Source organism: Zonotrichia leucophrys, chromosome 1 (assembly GCF_028769735.1).
Source record: "Zonotrichia leucophrys gambelii isolate GWCS_2022_RI chromosome 1, RI_Zleu_2.0, whole genome shotgun sequence".
Classification (NCBI taxonomy): domain Eukaryota; kingdom Metazoa; phylum Chordata; class Aves; order Passeriformes; family Passerellidae; genus Zonotrichia; species Zonotrichia leucophrys.
Window position 1 is genome coordinate 90,837,447 of NC_088169.1, and position 16,409 is coordinate 90,853,855.

The window sequence follows — 16,409 nt, forward strand, 5'->3', positions numbered from 1 at the left end:
GATGTCCAAGGTCTCATCACTCACATCCCACCGGCTAAGCCTCCCATCCCCAGGAGGAACGGTGACTGCACTCTTCAGTCCATAGTGTTGTAGGCCAGTCCTGGTTTCTTCTGCTTGCTTGGACAATTGCACATGAGTGCACACCCCCATGTGTGCGTGCACAAGCACTCATGCATAACAAGAGCTGCTACGCTGGTACTTGGAGGCTGAGAGCCAAACAGGGTTGGAAGTAGGAGAGGAGAAAAAGCCTAGAAAAAGGTGCAGACTGACTCTTGCAAGCAAGGAGGCCAGAAGACAAAAAGCCAGTGAGGACACAGGAGAGGGGACACAATGTGAACCTGTTTTGCAGCTGCCCCTCTCTCCTCACCCCTCTTCTCTGCCTAAGTGATCTCTCTGCATCTTGTCTCACACTTACAAGGCAGGACATTATCTACAACAGGATGAGCATATGTACACATGGGCTGTTCGTTTTGCATGCTTAGAGAGAGCAAGAGAAAGAGTGAAAGAGGGAAGACGGAGCAAGAGCCACACATGCATGCACCCACGCACACAGGCATACACAGGAGAAAGAGAAAGATACCTGGTTGAATTAGGTGAGGGAAGGAAGAGGATTTTAAAAGAAAAAAAAGGAAGTAGGCTTTCAGTAGAGTTGACACAGCTTTAGATTAGGTCTTTGGGGTGATGTTGCATGAAGAAGGGGACAGGAAATAAGGTGTTTAGCAAGGGCAGGGTGCACATGAGCGCAGGGTGAAGTGAAGAAAGGAAGGGGTTCTTCACAGGACACCAGTGTGCAGAGAGCTTCAGGTGACTTGCTCTGGTTTGTGGCTGTTATTTTTTTTCTTTTATCTTTTTTTTTTTTTTTTTTTAGATTTGTTTTTAAAAGTATGAACTGGCTGAGCATTAGCTCACAAAAATGACCCAGGGCATCCAAAAAGTTAAATGGCTATAGACACCGAAGCAAAGACCTCTTTCTGCAAAAGAAAGAAAGAGGAGGAAGGAAGGAAAGTGAGGGAGTATGGAAAAGAGGAAGGAGGAGAGAAAAGAAAAGGGATCTTCTTTTTGATTGGCTTTGCAGGTTTTGTTGGATTGTTTACATTGCAGCATCCTCTGGCGACACGATCCTTGCTGGTGCCCCATTCTCTCCCTCGCTTCGTGTTGCCTCCTAGGCAGTCGATGACTTGACAGCCGGCTTTTCAGGTTTTGGATTAAATGTTGCTGAGTCTTCTTTGCTGTAATTTTTCCTCTCCCCCCTCTTCGCTCCTGAACACACAAAAGTTGTGAAAGAAACAGTCGTCTCTCTCTCTCCCCCCCTCTTTTTTCTCTCTCCCCTCTCTTCGCTCTGTCTCCTGTATAACGCATTTTGTTTTGTGTGTTGTTGTTGTTGTTGTCGTGTTGTTTTTTTAATTATTATTAATATTATTATCTTAATTCTGATTTGTATTAACATTTGCTGAGTAGGCAGAGCAGGGATGCTGCCAGAAGCCACAGTGGGACGGCCAAACTCATGGAGCCGTTGTCTACTCTCCCTGTGCCAGGTCCTGCAGGGTGCGAGAAGGGAGAGAAAAGAAGACAAGGTTACACGAGGCTGAGTGAGATGGGTGTGACACAGGAACACAGTGCTTCAGCCCCAGGCTTTTCCTGCAGCGCTGGGTTAAGGCTGCAGGGCACAGTCTCCTTCCCACCTTGTTGAGCTTCCCTCCAGCCCAGCTACAGGCTGCTGCCTGCCAGCTCATCCATATCCTCCTTCCCGCAGCCCAACATTCCAATGGCATGTGGCTCTCCCTAAACACCCCCCACGCTGGAGGAACAGGGCCTGAAGCAGGTGGGAAGGCTCAGCCCTGGCTGCTGACCACATCCCAGCCCTTGCTGTGCCTCCAACTGGGAGCTGCTGGCCTTTCAGTGCAAGATATGGTTCATCCCTTTGCAGATGCAGCCCCTGGTCACCACCCCCACACCTGCCCGCTCTGCCGCCTTCCCAGGGTGGCCCTGAGATGCCAGGACTCCTTATAATTGTGCACAGTGGCCAGTACCTGTCTGCAGGCAGACACCAGCTCCACAGGAGCTGATTCATCACCATGGTGCGATCAATAAAACATGGGCCCAAGCAGCAGACACCTCCCCTCCCTCCCTCCCAGGGCTGCACCGTAATGAATTGTCTCTGAATCAGGGTGGAGGAAGGCTTGGCTGTGGCACTCACAGCCCTGTGGCATGACACCTGTGGGGTGAGGGTGCAGGGTATGCCAGGGAGTTTGATTTTTCATGAGGGTGGGAAGGGAAGTTGCACGTGTGTGCTGCGCATCCGCAGGCTCTGTCAGAGGGGGCAGGGAGGAGCGCGCTGCTGCAGCAACAAATAATGCAGCCTTGCTCTGGGAGCGTTAAATGCTAACACTCCTGACATCTTCTCATTCATCCTCTCATTTATGGGTTCCCTTTTCTGGATGGCTTTAATGGCAGTGATGCTGTTTTAAATTCAGCCTGCAATCCCAAGCCTCGGCAGCCTTTTCTTTATAGCTGGTCAGGGAGGTGCACGTGGCTGTGGGTCTGTAAATGCAGGCTCACCCTGTGCATGTGCACACAAATGCTCATGTCTGTATGCACGCACACACATGTATGTGTGCATTTATACGTATATGTGCCTGTAAGATGCTGGAGTGTGGAGATGGAGATGAGGTTTTGTGTTAGAACCGATCCTGCTGTGGAAAAAAGAAATCATGCCTCCTACCAAGAAAGGCTGTGATGGCAGAGGAGAGCAAAAAAAAAAAAAATTAAAAAAGGCCCTGTTCAGAAGAGCTCCATGAGACTGAAGTACAACTGCTCCCTCACAACCTGCAGAGATGAAGAGCTCTGCTCTCCTGGGTGGAGCACAGGTGCCACAGGCTTGCTCAGCAGCACAGTCACTCTTAAACTCAAGCTAGTGACTAAAAGGCAGCAAATCCAAGAGAGATATCTCCAGTATCCCTCAAATTCCATTGCACTTTCATTTGCCTGATTTCTTCCTAAGGTAGCTGACTAGAGTAGCTTTTGTGCCCCAGTTCTATTATTTTATTATTAAGTAATTATGTGCTGATTTGTGTGGAAAATTTATGTTCCATCTATGGCTTCTTTTTTCCAGCTAGTCCATGTGCAACTTTTGTGGCTTGTCACACAAATTATACAGCACTGGTTTTTTTACACGTTTTATTTCCTTCCCTAAACTCAGGAACACGTTTCAGTTCAGCTACTACTCCTACCTCACCTGTGTTTCAGAAAAAGCATCTCTCACAGTCAAATAATGGTGTGGAGACTGTTTGGGAGCTTTTGCATCCCTTTTTGGCACAAAACATGACTCCTCTGGCCCAGTAAAAAAACAAGAGTACAGCACACCAGGCAGGGTGTATTGCCCACAAAAAATTTCAGCCACCACATTTTTACTATCTGGCTTAAATACTATTTGTCTTAAAACATACATGGACATGTACATAACATACTTGTGACAACCATTCCCCATCTTAGCCACTTTTCTAGGGTGTCCTTGCAACCAGAGCAAGGGCATTTGCACCAGTGGTGGCAAGCACTGCACACCCAGCACAGCAGAGGCAAGGGGACATTTGCCCTTGGCTGGGTACTGCTGCCTTAATGCACCTAAATGCACGGATCAGAGTTTGTGAGCTTGGTGGGGACTGGGGGCAGAGGCCAGTGGTGGTGGTGGTGTGGTGAAGAGATGAGCCTCTGCAGTGTCTAGGTGTAAGAGAGAACACACAAAGACATGGTGTGATGGAGGACTTGGGAGAGGGTCACACCAGCTTCTGTTCTGCTTGAGCATGTGTGCCTAAGTTTGAGGGCATTTGAAAAGCCAAAGTTCTCATCTCTGGAGATGAGAAATTATACATGTTCTTGTGGCTACCTGTGTGTCCCAGTCTGATGGCTGCAGAAACCTCTCCATGTGCAGAACTGATCATCATGCCACACCACAGGCTACATCAGCAGTTGTTCTCACCAGCAGGTGTTGGGCACTGTGTTAGACTGACTGGGAGCACTGGGATCCAGTGTGGCCTCTGCACATAACCCTGGGGCCACATGGAATCCCTGGGTTTTACAGCATATCTACCTAGAGTACACACCATGGGTGCTGCATTTACTGTCACAAGTACTATAAAAATGTGGGAAGCTTATAATTCTATCACAAAATAATGTTTTGGGGGACAACAGCTGCTCAAGTGTAATAAGAAAAAGAGTGAAAGTGCTGGAAAATAAAATGCTTGTCTTTGAGCGAGATTTTCTGCAGGAAATAGCATCTGTTTTCAATTCATTCTATCACTGTCACCTTCCCTTCCCAGGCACACCTCAGGCTGTGCCAGCCAAGGTTTGCATGATGACTTCACGTGTGTGCAGGAGCAGCTGCTGCTGCGGGCTGTGCGTGCCCCTGTCCACCCACACGGCCTCGGGTGAGCCCCACGCTGGGGGACAGTGCCAGCCCCACGCTGGGGCACAGTGCCAGCCCCACGCTGGGGGGACAGTCCCAGCCCCACGCTCGGGGACAGCGCCAGTCCCACGCTGAGGGACAGTGCCAGCCCCACGCTGGGGGACAGTGCCAGTCCCACGCTGAGGGACAGTGCCAGCACCACGCTGGGGCACAGTCCCAGCCCCACGCTGGGGACAGTGCCAGCCCCACGCTGGGGGACAGTGCCAGCCCCACGGCGGCCACGGGGTGCTGCAGAGCCCGCACACCTGAGCGCACCCCCACCCGCACACCGCCCTCCGCAGCGCGCCCACCCCGCGGCACACGCGGGCGGGCACAGCTCCCCAGGCGTGCACAGCCACACCGCAGCCCCCACACAGAGCGCACAGACCCCTCACTATCCCCCATCCCTGCAGCCCCCAGCGCACAGGACCCTCGCAAACCCCCCGCGCTGTAGCTCCCTCGCCATCCCCACAAATCCCCTCGGCGTCGCGGTTCCACAACCCCCATGTCACATCCCCTACACATCCGGGTCCTGTAGCCCCCATGTCATATCCCCTCGCTATCCCCATGTCACACTCCCTCTCTATCCCCATGTCACGCTTGTCACACCCCCTCGCCATCCCGATGTCACACCCCCTCGCCATCCCCATGTCACACCCCCTCGCCATCCCGGTCCCGTAGCCCCTATGTCACACATGTCACACCCCCTCGCCATCCCCATGTCACATCCCGTCTCCATGCCTATGTCCCACCCCTCGCCATCCAGGTCCCTTCGCCATCCCGGGCCAGCCCGCGGTCTCCGGCGCCCTCTGGCGGCCGCCGCGCGGAGCCGCCCCCGCCGCCGGGGACCGGCAGAAAGCCCCGCCTTGAAGGAGCCCCGGCTGCCCGGCCCTGCTCCCTCTCCGCTGGCACCGGGATGGCGAGGGGCTGTGCCTGCGGCCTCCCGCTTCGGCAACCTTGTGCCTGTGCTCTGGGAATTTGCTATAATATCCCGGGCTATTCATCTTCCCACCCCGCCCCGGCAATTGGGCAGCACCGTCATGTCCATGACCATGCAACAGCTCTGAATGAAGAGGAGGAAATTGGATTTCTGATGCTGATAAGCTAATATGAATATCTGGCAGAATTTCACAGCTAAACCCCTAAGGGACCCCAGACCCTAAATGCTGACCGAGTCTGATCCCATTAAGCAAATCAAGAAGGAGCAGACTGAAAGCTGTCAAGGGCAGAACAACTGCACTGCTCTTCCTTTCTCCAAAAGTGAGACATTTGGATACCTGGTGCAGAGGCAGCTGGAGCCCTGCCATGGTGCCCTACTGTGCTGCAACACAAGTGCATGGGACACTGCATCCTGTGTTTCCAAGGCTTTATTGGTGCCACACATTCAGCCTGGGTGATTTGCATTGGTGCCACGGCAAAAGGTAGCCTTGGCCAAGATTTAGAGATCTGTACTTCTCACATGGCTGAAGAGGACCATGTGCAGCCCCCATCCCACCCCTCTCCACAAGACAGCATAACCCTAGCTGCATCCTTAAATTTAACAATGGGAAAAACAGCCATGCCATGGTGGCCTCACTGCTCCGGCCACACCTGCTTGTCTGCAACAGCCCAGAACAACAGCCTGGCACAGAGAGGCTCCAGGCGATCCCCCTAACGCTTCTGGGAGAATTTCCACATTCTTCTAAGTGAAGATGCAGAAGGGGTGGCGAGACCCTTCAATTTGGGACATCAGTAATTTCACCTAGTGCCTAACACTCCTGCATTCCATGCAGCATGGGGCAGAAGAGTTGCTGCATGCCCTCACGTGCAGGGGGCTGCAAGCCAGCCTAGCCAAGGTTTCACTAGAGAGGACGTGGGGTGTGTGCAGCTGTACCAGGCTTGGCGTGGGATAGCTGTAGTGCTTGTGTGTGTGATGGTTCAACAACTGCTCCTACTGCCATGAATGGTGTAGGAAAAGACACAGCAAGAAGGATGGGGGGACTTGGATTAGATGGCAGAGGAAGATGAGAAAAGCATGGTGCTGCTTGCACTCAGAGCAAACCACAGCCAGATTGCAAAGCCAAGAGCTGCTCTCATCCTCATAAACAGCCTGAGGAACACACAACAAGGAAAAACCTTTGCTGGGTCAGTCTAAGGGTCTTGTCTAAGCTTCAGCCCTGTCCTCTGGGGGGGCTGGGTGGGGGCCAGCCATGGCATGTGGCCAGCATGGCATCATACTGGCCTACCTCAGTTGCTTCAGAGTCATTATGAGCCAGCAGAAGCTGCACCCCTTTGGGATTAATTTCTTCTTCTGTGAACTTGTCTGGTCACTTCTGGACCGCCTGGAGCCTTCCATATCCACAGCCTCCCTCAGCTCCTTAAGAAGCACAGCAGCAATCAGCTGCCAGCAATGATATTGTGGCCCCCCATTAAATTTGGGTGCTATGTTCTCCTGTGACTTTAGGACCTTGGCATTAACCAAGGCATTAACCTGGCATTGCCAGGTGGCCTGGCACACCATCTGCTGTTAGTTGCTACCTGAACTGGCTAGATTAAAACTGTCTCAGTCACTCCTTGCTCTGCAGCCTCCTCTGCTGACTACGGGAAAGACAGGCTAAGGAAACTGCTCAGAGTGGGAAGAATTCACTGCGGAGTGTTCAGATCTTCCCAGGAAAGGGAGAGATGAGTATTTTTGTCATGAAAGCTTGCAACACACCCAGCTTCTGCAGCAGTGTCTGAGATTGGAGGGCCAGCCCTGCACAGGCCCTGCCTCATGGCTTGTGTTGGCCTCCTAAAGCCTACAGTGCCCACTGGGGGTTGGGGGCTGCATGAGGAGGTGAAAAATACGTAAGGGCAGCTGGGCATAGGCACGGGAAAAGGCTGCTATGATGAGAGATATAGGAAGGGGGTAATGGGGACTGAGGTGACAGGATGAACCTTGCACTTGTACCAATGCTGGGCTACACCACAGGAAATGATACCAGGGAAGATCTTCAGCTGAAATGGCAATATTGGAATGCTGAGCTCATGACATGGAATAGGGCAAGGGGAGGAAAGGTCAGCCATGGTGAGAGTGGGGAAACGGACCACGTTGTGTAAGCACAAAGGTTAGGTAAGTAATGAGAATGGGTCCTGGGAAAAGGGGGAGATAAAGAGAAGAAATCAGGTCCTGACCAGGCACAGGAAAGCAAGGATGAGGGAGACAGGGAGAGGGGACTGATGGTGCTCATGGGAAGAGGGCATCGGTACCAGGATTCAAAGGCAGGCAGCCAGTACCAGCCCGGGCTCAGAAGTGCAGGGAAAAGCGGGGTTTCCAGCAGAGCTGTTCGAGTACGGACGTGGTGCCCAGAGAAGCTCAGACCAACAAGCAGGTCCGGAAAAGGGGAACGAGCAGCAGCAAGCCACGGAGTGCTCCCAGGGCTGTGGCCTCACGCCGGGGAACAGCGCTCGTACCCGCCAGGTCTGTCACCTGCCCTGGCCGGGGCTCGCTGCGGGTCTGTCCCCGGTCCCTGTGTCCCTGGGTCCCTGTGTCCTCGGTCCCTGTGTCCCCGGTCCCTGTGTCCCTGTGTCCTTGTGTCCCTGTGTCCCCGGTCCCTGTGTCCCTGTGTCCCCGGTCCTTGTGTCCCTGTGTCCCCGGTCCTTGTGTCCCTGCGCCGCCGCCGAAGCGCCGCTGCTTGCCCGCGAGGTGGCAGCCGAGGGACACCGAACCCGCCTCGCCATGCAGGCAGCCCCCGGGCTGGGAACGGCCCGGGAACGCTGGGCATAGCCCCGGAGCTAGGCGGCTCTGCACAGCCCCCGGGGAAACCCGGGTCCCACGGCACAGGGAAGGGGCCAGCCCTGCGCTCCGAGCCACCGCCCTGAGCCGGCCACGGACGGACACATGGACGTGGCACGGGATCTGGTCCCCACCAGCCCCCACAAGCACTACATCTGCAGCCTCAGCAAAACCTCTTTGGAGGACACTTAAAAAGCAGGATATCTACCCACTATGGCAGCAGAAACCAAGGGTGCAGGGGCTGGTGGTGAAGTTTGCAACCCTCTCTACTTATTCTACTTATTCTTATGATGGCCTCCAGCATGAAAATGGACCTCTTGCTGTGAGTCCAGAGAAGGGCCATGAAGATTCTCAGAGAGCTGGAGCACCTCTCCTATGAAGACAGGCTGAGAGAGTCAGAGCTGTTAAGCCTTGAGAAGAGAAGGCTCCATGAGACCTCACCGTGGTCTCCAGTACCTAAAAGGGGCTGACAAGGGCTGGAGAAGGGCTTTTTGTAAGGGTGTGTAGTGATAGGACAAGGGATAATGGTCTTACATTGAAAGGGGGTAGATTTAGATTGTATAGAAGGAAGAAATACTTCACTATAAGAGTAGTGAGGCATTCACAGAAACTGTGGATATCCCATCCCTGGAAATGTTCAGTGCCAGATTAGATGGGATTTGAGCAACATGGTCTAGTGAAAGGTACCCTACCCAGAGCAGGGGATTTGAAACTAGATGGTCTTTAAGGTCCCTTCCAACCCAAGCCATCCTATTATTCTGCTTCCCCCACACAGATACTCCCTCTTCTGTCTCCACTGCCTCGAGCTCCTTTCTGTAACACCAGCAGCACCCTTGAAGAGGCCCATTAGAGAGGGGCATGGACACTGTGCCATGACACACAAGCCTTACTCAAGAAGCAAAGGAAGGCAGATGTGTAAGTAAACCCACAAGTTTACCAGAGGCATGCCTCCACATGTCTGCACCATGATCATCACCAGCAGAAACTGAACCTGTTACTTTTGAGATTCCCACCACAGACCTTTAAAAAAGATCATTAGACATACAAGCAGAGAGCAGATACATTCCTAAAGGAAAAAAAAAATAACCCACCCATCTATATGTCTCACATCCACATTTGCCAATCCCATCATCTGAGTAAACCAAAATGAAGGCAGAAGAAGAGACAGCGGGTGCCAGTTTTTCTCTTATTTAGATTAACAAGACTCCAGAGCTTGACATATCTGCAGTTTGCTGATGGAAGAGAGCCCACAGAGAAGGTTCAAAGGGCATCAGAGAGCTCCTGGCTCTTGGTTTGCTTTGGGGAATCTGCCCTTGGGATCCTGCCAGAGAGTGCAAGGTAAAAATCTGGTGTTTGAGGGTAATTGGTCCCTATGAGTTTCTGAATGGAAGAGAAGCCAGAAAGCAGCATGGGACAGGCTTGGAGAACTTGTCTGTGCTGGGAAGGAAGGGGTGATGATAAACCAAGTATAGCCAGCCTGCTGTTTTTCCAGGTGCTGTCCACTCTGAGAAGCTCTGGCCTCCATGTTGTTGATAAGCTGACTCTACTTACAATGAAGGATGGAGTTCTGCTTCTTGAGCAAAAAATAGGATCAAAAATGAGGGGGGGAAGAACAAACCCCAGCTCCAAAGCAGAAGGCACAAGGGAAAGAGGATGTGCATCATGCAGGTGTCTCTATCATCTCACTCTCTGGGGCCTGTTGGGGTCTCAGGGTTTGCACTTGCCAGCTGCTCTGCAGGAAGCAATTTTTCCTAGTCTGTTGACTCTCTTGCCAGGGCTTCAGAAGATGAAATCTTTATTATCATGAAGGCTTAAAAGGGAGGAATACTGTTAATTCCATTTTCAAGGTCATACTTTGAAAGTTATTAATTTCTTTCTTCCAGAGCTTTGCACTCTACTCTGAGGCTTTAGGGATTACCAGCTTCTACTTACTAGGGTTCATTTGGGGTTTTTTTTCTTATTTCTTTCCTGCTCCTCCCCCCTCCTCTTAGAAGAAGACACTTTTTTCTTCCCTGTTCTCAGTGTTGAAGCTATTTTGTTCATTGCCTGCTCGTTCCCCATTGTCACTACCAGTTCTGCTCCTGTAATTAAAACTTGACTGTGACTGCAGTGGCACTAGGCTGGCTTTCCTAGAGGTGCCAGTACCGCTGTGTAAGCTGGGGAGGATGCCCTCCAGCAACTCTCCAACAAGATTAAGGAAATGTCTCTGGTGTCTATCAATCTTTGCACTTGGTTTAATGTATTTCAGAATTTGCTCAAGCTTTTTTAGCACTGAACAGTTCTTCCCCATGTTTTAGAGCTCATTCATGGTGTACGAAGTACTCATCTATCATACCTCATGTCTTAGAGGAATGAAGATTCATTCTGTAATGCAGCTCACCCATCCTTCCCTAAGTTCTGAAGAATATCCCTGAAATTGTATTTCTCAGTGTCTTTCTGAGAAGGTCGTGGTGCTCAAGAGCTGTCTGCTTACACCATTTATCCTGGAGCTGGTTTACAGTAATCCTAGTCTAAAATTGAACTGTTATCCTGACCAGTGAGGTTGGTGGTGGATAGAAGACCACCTTTGTTTCAAGGTCACACAGATCTTTCATCATCAGATCTGTCTTGTATATATTAAAAGTTTCAATGTTTTCTCATAGATGAAGAAATTTTCTCCTACCCTTTTAATTTCCCTAGCAACTGAAAGTTTATTTAAAAAAAATCAACCACCTCCCAAAACCCACCTTCCCCAGTGACTGATACAAAATCAGATACTTAAAACTGTATTGTCTTCAAATCACACATTAAAGACTCTCATTCTACAAGCAAAGAATAAAACAAATGAACAAACAAACCAACCAAACAAAGCACACAGCACAGACTTTTTCAGGAGTCATTATGGGGAAGATCTGAGCTGTTTCTGCTTTTTGCTTTCCAAGGATAAAGAAGTCCCTCTCCTGCTCATCTCTCAAGCACATATGTAGGCACAGGAGACCAAAGGTGATGCCAAGCACATAACCTAGTGTCTCAATAGAGGACAAACAGCATAGCCCCCCTCACCCAGAGCACGCACAGCCCTAAGAAGCAGGTTTGCTAATTGGAGGCTCTGGAACCTCTTGAAAAATTAATATTTTCATCAGTTTCATGTCTGTCTGTTTACTCACTTCATCCCTGCTATGGTTTTCTACAAGCTTTACTGAATTTATGGTGTAGGAAAGATTTGAGAGGCTGTGGACAGAAATGAAGAGGTGGGGGACATGCATAGGGGCGACTGGAGCAGAAAAACAACTAAATTGGGGTAGTGAGTGGCCAGCATGCTTGAGGTTACTCTGGTACTGAAATCCAGTCCTACTGCAGCCTCTCTCTCCCTATCTTTCTCTAACATCTGCAGAGAAGTGTCCTCCCAGTCTATCCTTGAGATCTTAGGGATATCACTCTCAGTATTTAAGTAAATTAGAGATGTCATGACAGTCAAGCTGGGCCCAGGTGCTGGTATATGTCTCTAAAGTGTGGGGTCTAAGTAAATATTACTTTGTGTTCCCTGTAGTTCTCATCAAAATATGGAAGTGTCTGTGTGTGTGCGATCCCAGAGTGAGACTCCTGGTCACCTAACACCCTAACAGTGCAAGCATGGCTTTAATCCCTGGCCCAGGCCTGGGAAAAGCCAGAGCAGGAAGCCATCATGGCTTCCCACAGCCCATTAAAAACCAGTATTAAAAAGGGAAAGTTAATACAGCTTACACAGGCTGCTGAGCAGGCCTTCAGCTGGATGAGTAGGAGCAATAGGAAAGATGCAGGAAGCTATTTCTGCTCCTCATTAGATGTTCTTGGGTGCCTGAAGATTGCTCAGTGCATGTGGGCTGTGCCTCTGAGCACGGGGTGAGTACAGTGATGTGGCTGGGCAGTGTCACCAAGGGTCAGTGTGCCTGTGTGGCTGCAACACCCACCGGAGGGGCTGCCTGACCAGACCCTGCTGAAGCCGTGCTGGTCAGAGCTCATCCTTCTCCAGGGCCTGATCCCATGCTCCGACCCATGCATCCACTCCCCAGGCTGCAGAGGGACATGCAGGGGATGCTGGGGAAGGACCACGCACATTGCTCCTTGTGGCAAGGCTCACCTTGCCACAAGGCCTCTGCCTTTTGCAGGGGAGCTCTGCTGACAGACCTGCTCACCCATGGGAGGGAAGGCCTTCCAACAGCACTCTGCTTTTTTCTGCAAGCCTGATTTCTTTGGAATGGTTGGGTTTTATCCCCATGCACACCCTCCCTCCCTCCCAAATCCCACACCTCCCTTCTCGTTTCTGGTTGTTTTTGTTTTTAGAGAGAGCGCTTAGACAGCTGTATTAATCATGCAAGCCCAGCCATGTGTAATGTGCTTTATCAACAGCAGAGCAGACACTGAATGGCAGCGGGTTCACAAGCGGGCCCGGTGCACCGCCTGAGCTGGGAAGATAAACCTGCTGCTTCCCAAACCAACTTACCGTCCTGGGTTAGTGAATGAGAGACTGTTCACTTGGGACAATAACCAGAGGGGAGGCCAGCTCCTTAGGCAAGGTTTACACTGGAAATGGAAGGGTTAAGAGGAGGAAGGTGGAAATTACTCTTTGGTCATTTTCTCATGGGGGTTGGAGGAGTTTTTGCGTGTGTGTAAGGATTAAATAAAGACAACAGTGGCAGTTCTTCATCCTCCTCTTTGCTGCCCTCCACAGTTCCAGTCAGCTAGTCAACACAAAAAATAAGGAGAACAGGAGGGAGAGAGCAAAGGCTTAAGTACATGTGCTGTGCAATGGGGATGAGTTGTCTTAGAGTCTCTAAAGGGGGAAGGTTCAGCTGATGGCTTCAGGAGCTCGTCTACATGCAGATGGTTTCAGGCTATGAGTGTCCTCTGGGCTGGGGATATCTGCCTCAGGAGGGTTAGAGCCTGCCCCAGCTCGGCTCTGCAGGGTACTCTGTCCATGCTACAACACTAACACTGTCACTGTGCCTATCAGATGACTGATGTTCTATGGCAGTCGCCCTTCCTTGGGTTCATTTCTAATCTCTGCAGTGCAATTATGTTTCTTCTCCCCCACTGGATCTACCCAACCTCCACTCTCCCACCTGACTGCTGTGCCCTGACCTCTGCTCTGCAGGGCTGTTCTGCATGCATGCGTAGCCACACTGGTGACTGCACACACCTTGAAACGTTTTCCTTATCCACTGCAAGGGCTCAGCTTGGAGGAGTATCTTTCTGGGACTTCCAGTCTCAGTTCCCACCCTCTGCTGCTGATCTTCTTCACTAACTGGATCTTCCACAGCACTGTACTATGCAAATATATACAACCCAAGGCTCATTTTGGAATAAATCAATCTAAATTAAAATAATGAACAAAAAGTACAGAAACAGATCAGGCAGTAAAGCCATTTCTCTTTCTTTTCCCCTGTGCCTCTCTTTTTTCTCTAAGAAAGATTGTTTCTTTTCTCTACACCTCTTTTTTTTTTTTTTTTTTTTTTTTTTTTGGGAGGGGTGGGAAGCAGCAGATTGGCTTTAAATTTTTTTAAGCAATCTCAACAAACAGAAGCTGTCTGTTGCTATTCAGCAAAACCCACCAAGCAATGTTGGTAGCTTGGCATCAATTCTTGGCATGTCTCTTTTCCCTAAGTTGCTGTTTTTGTCTACATTCATACTACCTCCTTTTGGAAGACAGTATCATCACCTCTGACTTTGGTATTACTCGCTTTAAATCACACAGCCAAAATAAGATATGGTGCCATCCCTTGCCTCGTACCTATGAAACAGCACGAAGCAATTACTGTGATGCTGGCTGCCTGCCCTCACCCTGCCTTGTCCTCCCTGTTCCCTTGGCCTGAAGGCCCCACAGGCTTGGCACCCAGCTCAGTGCCAGCCCTCGGTGCCTGCAGTGCTGGCAGGGACTGACTCTGACCCTGAGCAGCCAGACAACCTTGGTATGTCTGAGCATCCATCCTGCAGGGCCAGTCCCTTCTGCACTCACCAAACGGACACTGAGCTCTTTGGAAAACCTGCGTGGACACCACCCGTGAGAAGCAAGGAGAGCTGTGAGTTGTGCTTCCCACCCAGAGCCATGGGTGTGATCAGCTGCTAGTGCCCAGGGCTCAGGCAGCTTTCAGGGAAGGGAGGCATGCCCTGAGTAGCCAGCCACACATCCCTGTGCAGTGACCCGTACAGCTGAACTATGTCCCTCAAATGCCTTAGGATTCATGGGAATACCAGGCTTGACATGGTTCCAAATGCACCTTCATGTGCTTGGTACCTATGGCCATTATTTTTTAATGGATATTATTTTTTCTCCATTTCTCTGTTGGGATCACAAAAATACAAGATTGTCTATTTTGGCCTGTCTATGCTTCCCTAGCTCTGCCAACCAGTTTGCTTCATGGGCTTGAAGGCCTGGATTTTCACTGACCCTTTTCTGGAGCCCAAATGAGACAGCAGCCTCAGGCCTCAGTGAAGAGGGCTCCAGAGGTGGATGTATCTTTCAGCTGGTCACATCATACTGGCAGGGCTGACAGTCTAGTCAGCAAACCTCCATAAAAGGTTAACCCTTTACAGCCTGTAGTCTCTGCTGTAATCCCCCTTGCTTCTCTTCTTAGCTTTGGTGGACTCAGATGTCCACCCTTTTGCCAAAGCAGGCCCTGCTGACTCGAGAGCAGCCAGCTCAGCAGAACTGGCAGGACCATGCACTGCAGAAAGCAAAACGGGAGCAGAGATGGGTGGAAGGTGCCCACTGCAACAGAGGAGCTCTCTTCTGCACAGCTCAGACACCCAGAGAGAGGAAAGAGGACTGAGAGGGTATTAGAAAGAAATGTGCTCTCTGTTTCCCACTCTGGCCATCAGACCCAAATGAACATCTCGTTTCTCCCTTCCCCCAGCTCCCGCCCACCTGATGAAGGCATTAGTGACAGTACAGGCTACACAGGCTACAGCTAGATGGAGACTATCTACGATCTACAGTCACACAGGGTCATTCTCCGATCAGTGCACGTTTTGGCAGAAAGGCAGGACTCCTCATTCTCCTTTTCCCTCCACTCTGCTAATTGCTAACACACTACAGCTATAAATCTTGTGTCAACCTATTGATGGCTGTGACTTTGTCTTATCAGGCCCCAAAACTGACACACTTGTTGCCACTTGTGGGCAGCTCTGGATGTGCTGCTTTCTGAAATACCACATCCCCCTTGCCTAGCTCCCAGGGCATCAAGCTCACCACCCTGAGAAAGCCCCTACTTAGCCTCTGGCAAGCTCTCATCACAAAACTCCTGTGAGGAAGACTCACAGGTTTTGAAGCCCATCAGTCTGGCCAAGCCATTCTGATGTGGACATGGTGCTAATCCAAGGGAACGAGTTCATGTTCAAAGGGCTGAAGACGAGAGACAATGAAAGACAAAGAGGGAGCTAGTGCCATAATTCTGACAGGTCCCTTTGAGGTTCAACAGTGGCCCCGCTTGCCCTTCCATTGGCAGATGTGGTGTGGAATGAACAAATTCTCTTTTTTCAGAAGAAAAAGCCTTTTGAAAAGGCATCTGATGATGCAGTAAGGCCCCTGCTTTGTGACAGCTAGTTCTTGTGTCAGCCCATTACAACATGATGTTACAATGCAGACAGAAAGATGTGATGATGTGGCATCATCCCAGAAGACATTTCAAGGCATTTTGAGTACTGGGCTGCAAAATCAGGAGAGCTGGAAAATTTATCAAGGACAACTCAGCTGAGAGCTGAATCAGCTGGGCTCCACCAGCATTTTAGGAAAGTGTCTCATCAAATTCAAGTCCCATTTGTTTAGTTGAATGGGCTGCTTCTGAGTCTCCAGCCTGCCTGAAAGCAAGATGTTTCCACAGCAGCTAGCTAATGATAGCAATGCTTAGCAGGACTACAGCACTCTTCGTCTCAAATCACCTTCCTTTTAAATTAATGCTCAAAACCCCACAGGGCAGGGAAGTGTTACTGAGGATTAACAGAAATGAAAATTGAGGGAGAAAGAAGAAGAAGGCTGTGGTTCTGGTCATTGAGGAACAGCTTAATTGAAGGCTGAGGACTACATTTCAGAACATCAGCTCAAAGGAAGAGAAAGGTCTAACAAAATTGTATGCCCAAGGTTTCTTTGAAGGTCAGCAGCAAAGTAAAAGCAAATGTGAAAAGCACCAGCATCTGTGCTGAAGGCCCACAACAGAGAAGCTGGAAAACAAGTGAGGCCCAGGGTATTTAAGCTCTGCT

At 50.4% G+C, this 16,409-nt stretch overlaps 1 protein-coding gene across 4 annotated transcripts in view; it reads right to left on the minus strand.

Moving 5' to 3' along the window:
• Positions 1–862: 862 nt before the first annotated feature.
• The window catches only part of LSAMP (limbic system associated membrane protein), a 985,865-nt gene continuing 970,318 nt past the window's right edge, over positions 863–16,409 (minus strand). The window contains exon 7 of one of the 4 annotated variants that reach the window (XM_064722153.1): positions 863–1,538. In XM_064722153.1, the coding sequence (XP_064578223.1) occupies positions 1,441–1,538 (98 nt within the window). In that variant the 3' untranslated portion in view covers positions 863–1,440. The remainder of the gene's footprint in view (positions 1,539–16,409) is intronic. The other 3 variants (XM_064722144.1, XM_064722162.1, XM_064722152.1) reach the window with 3 other exon arrangements.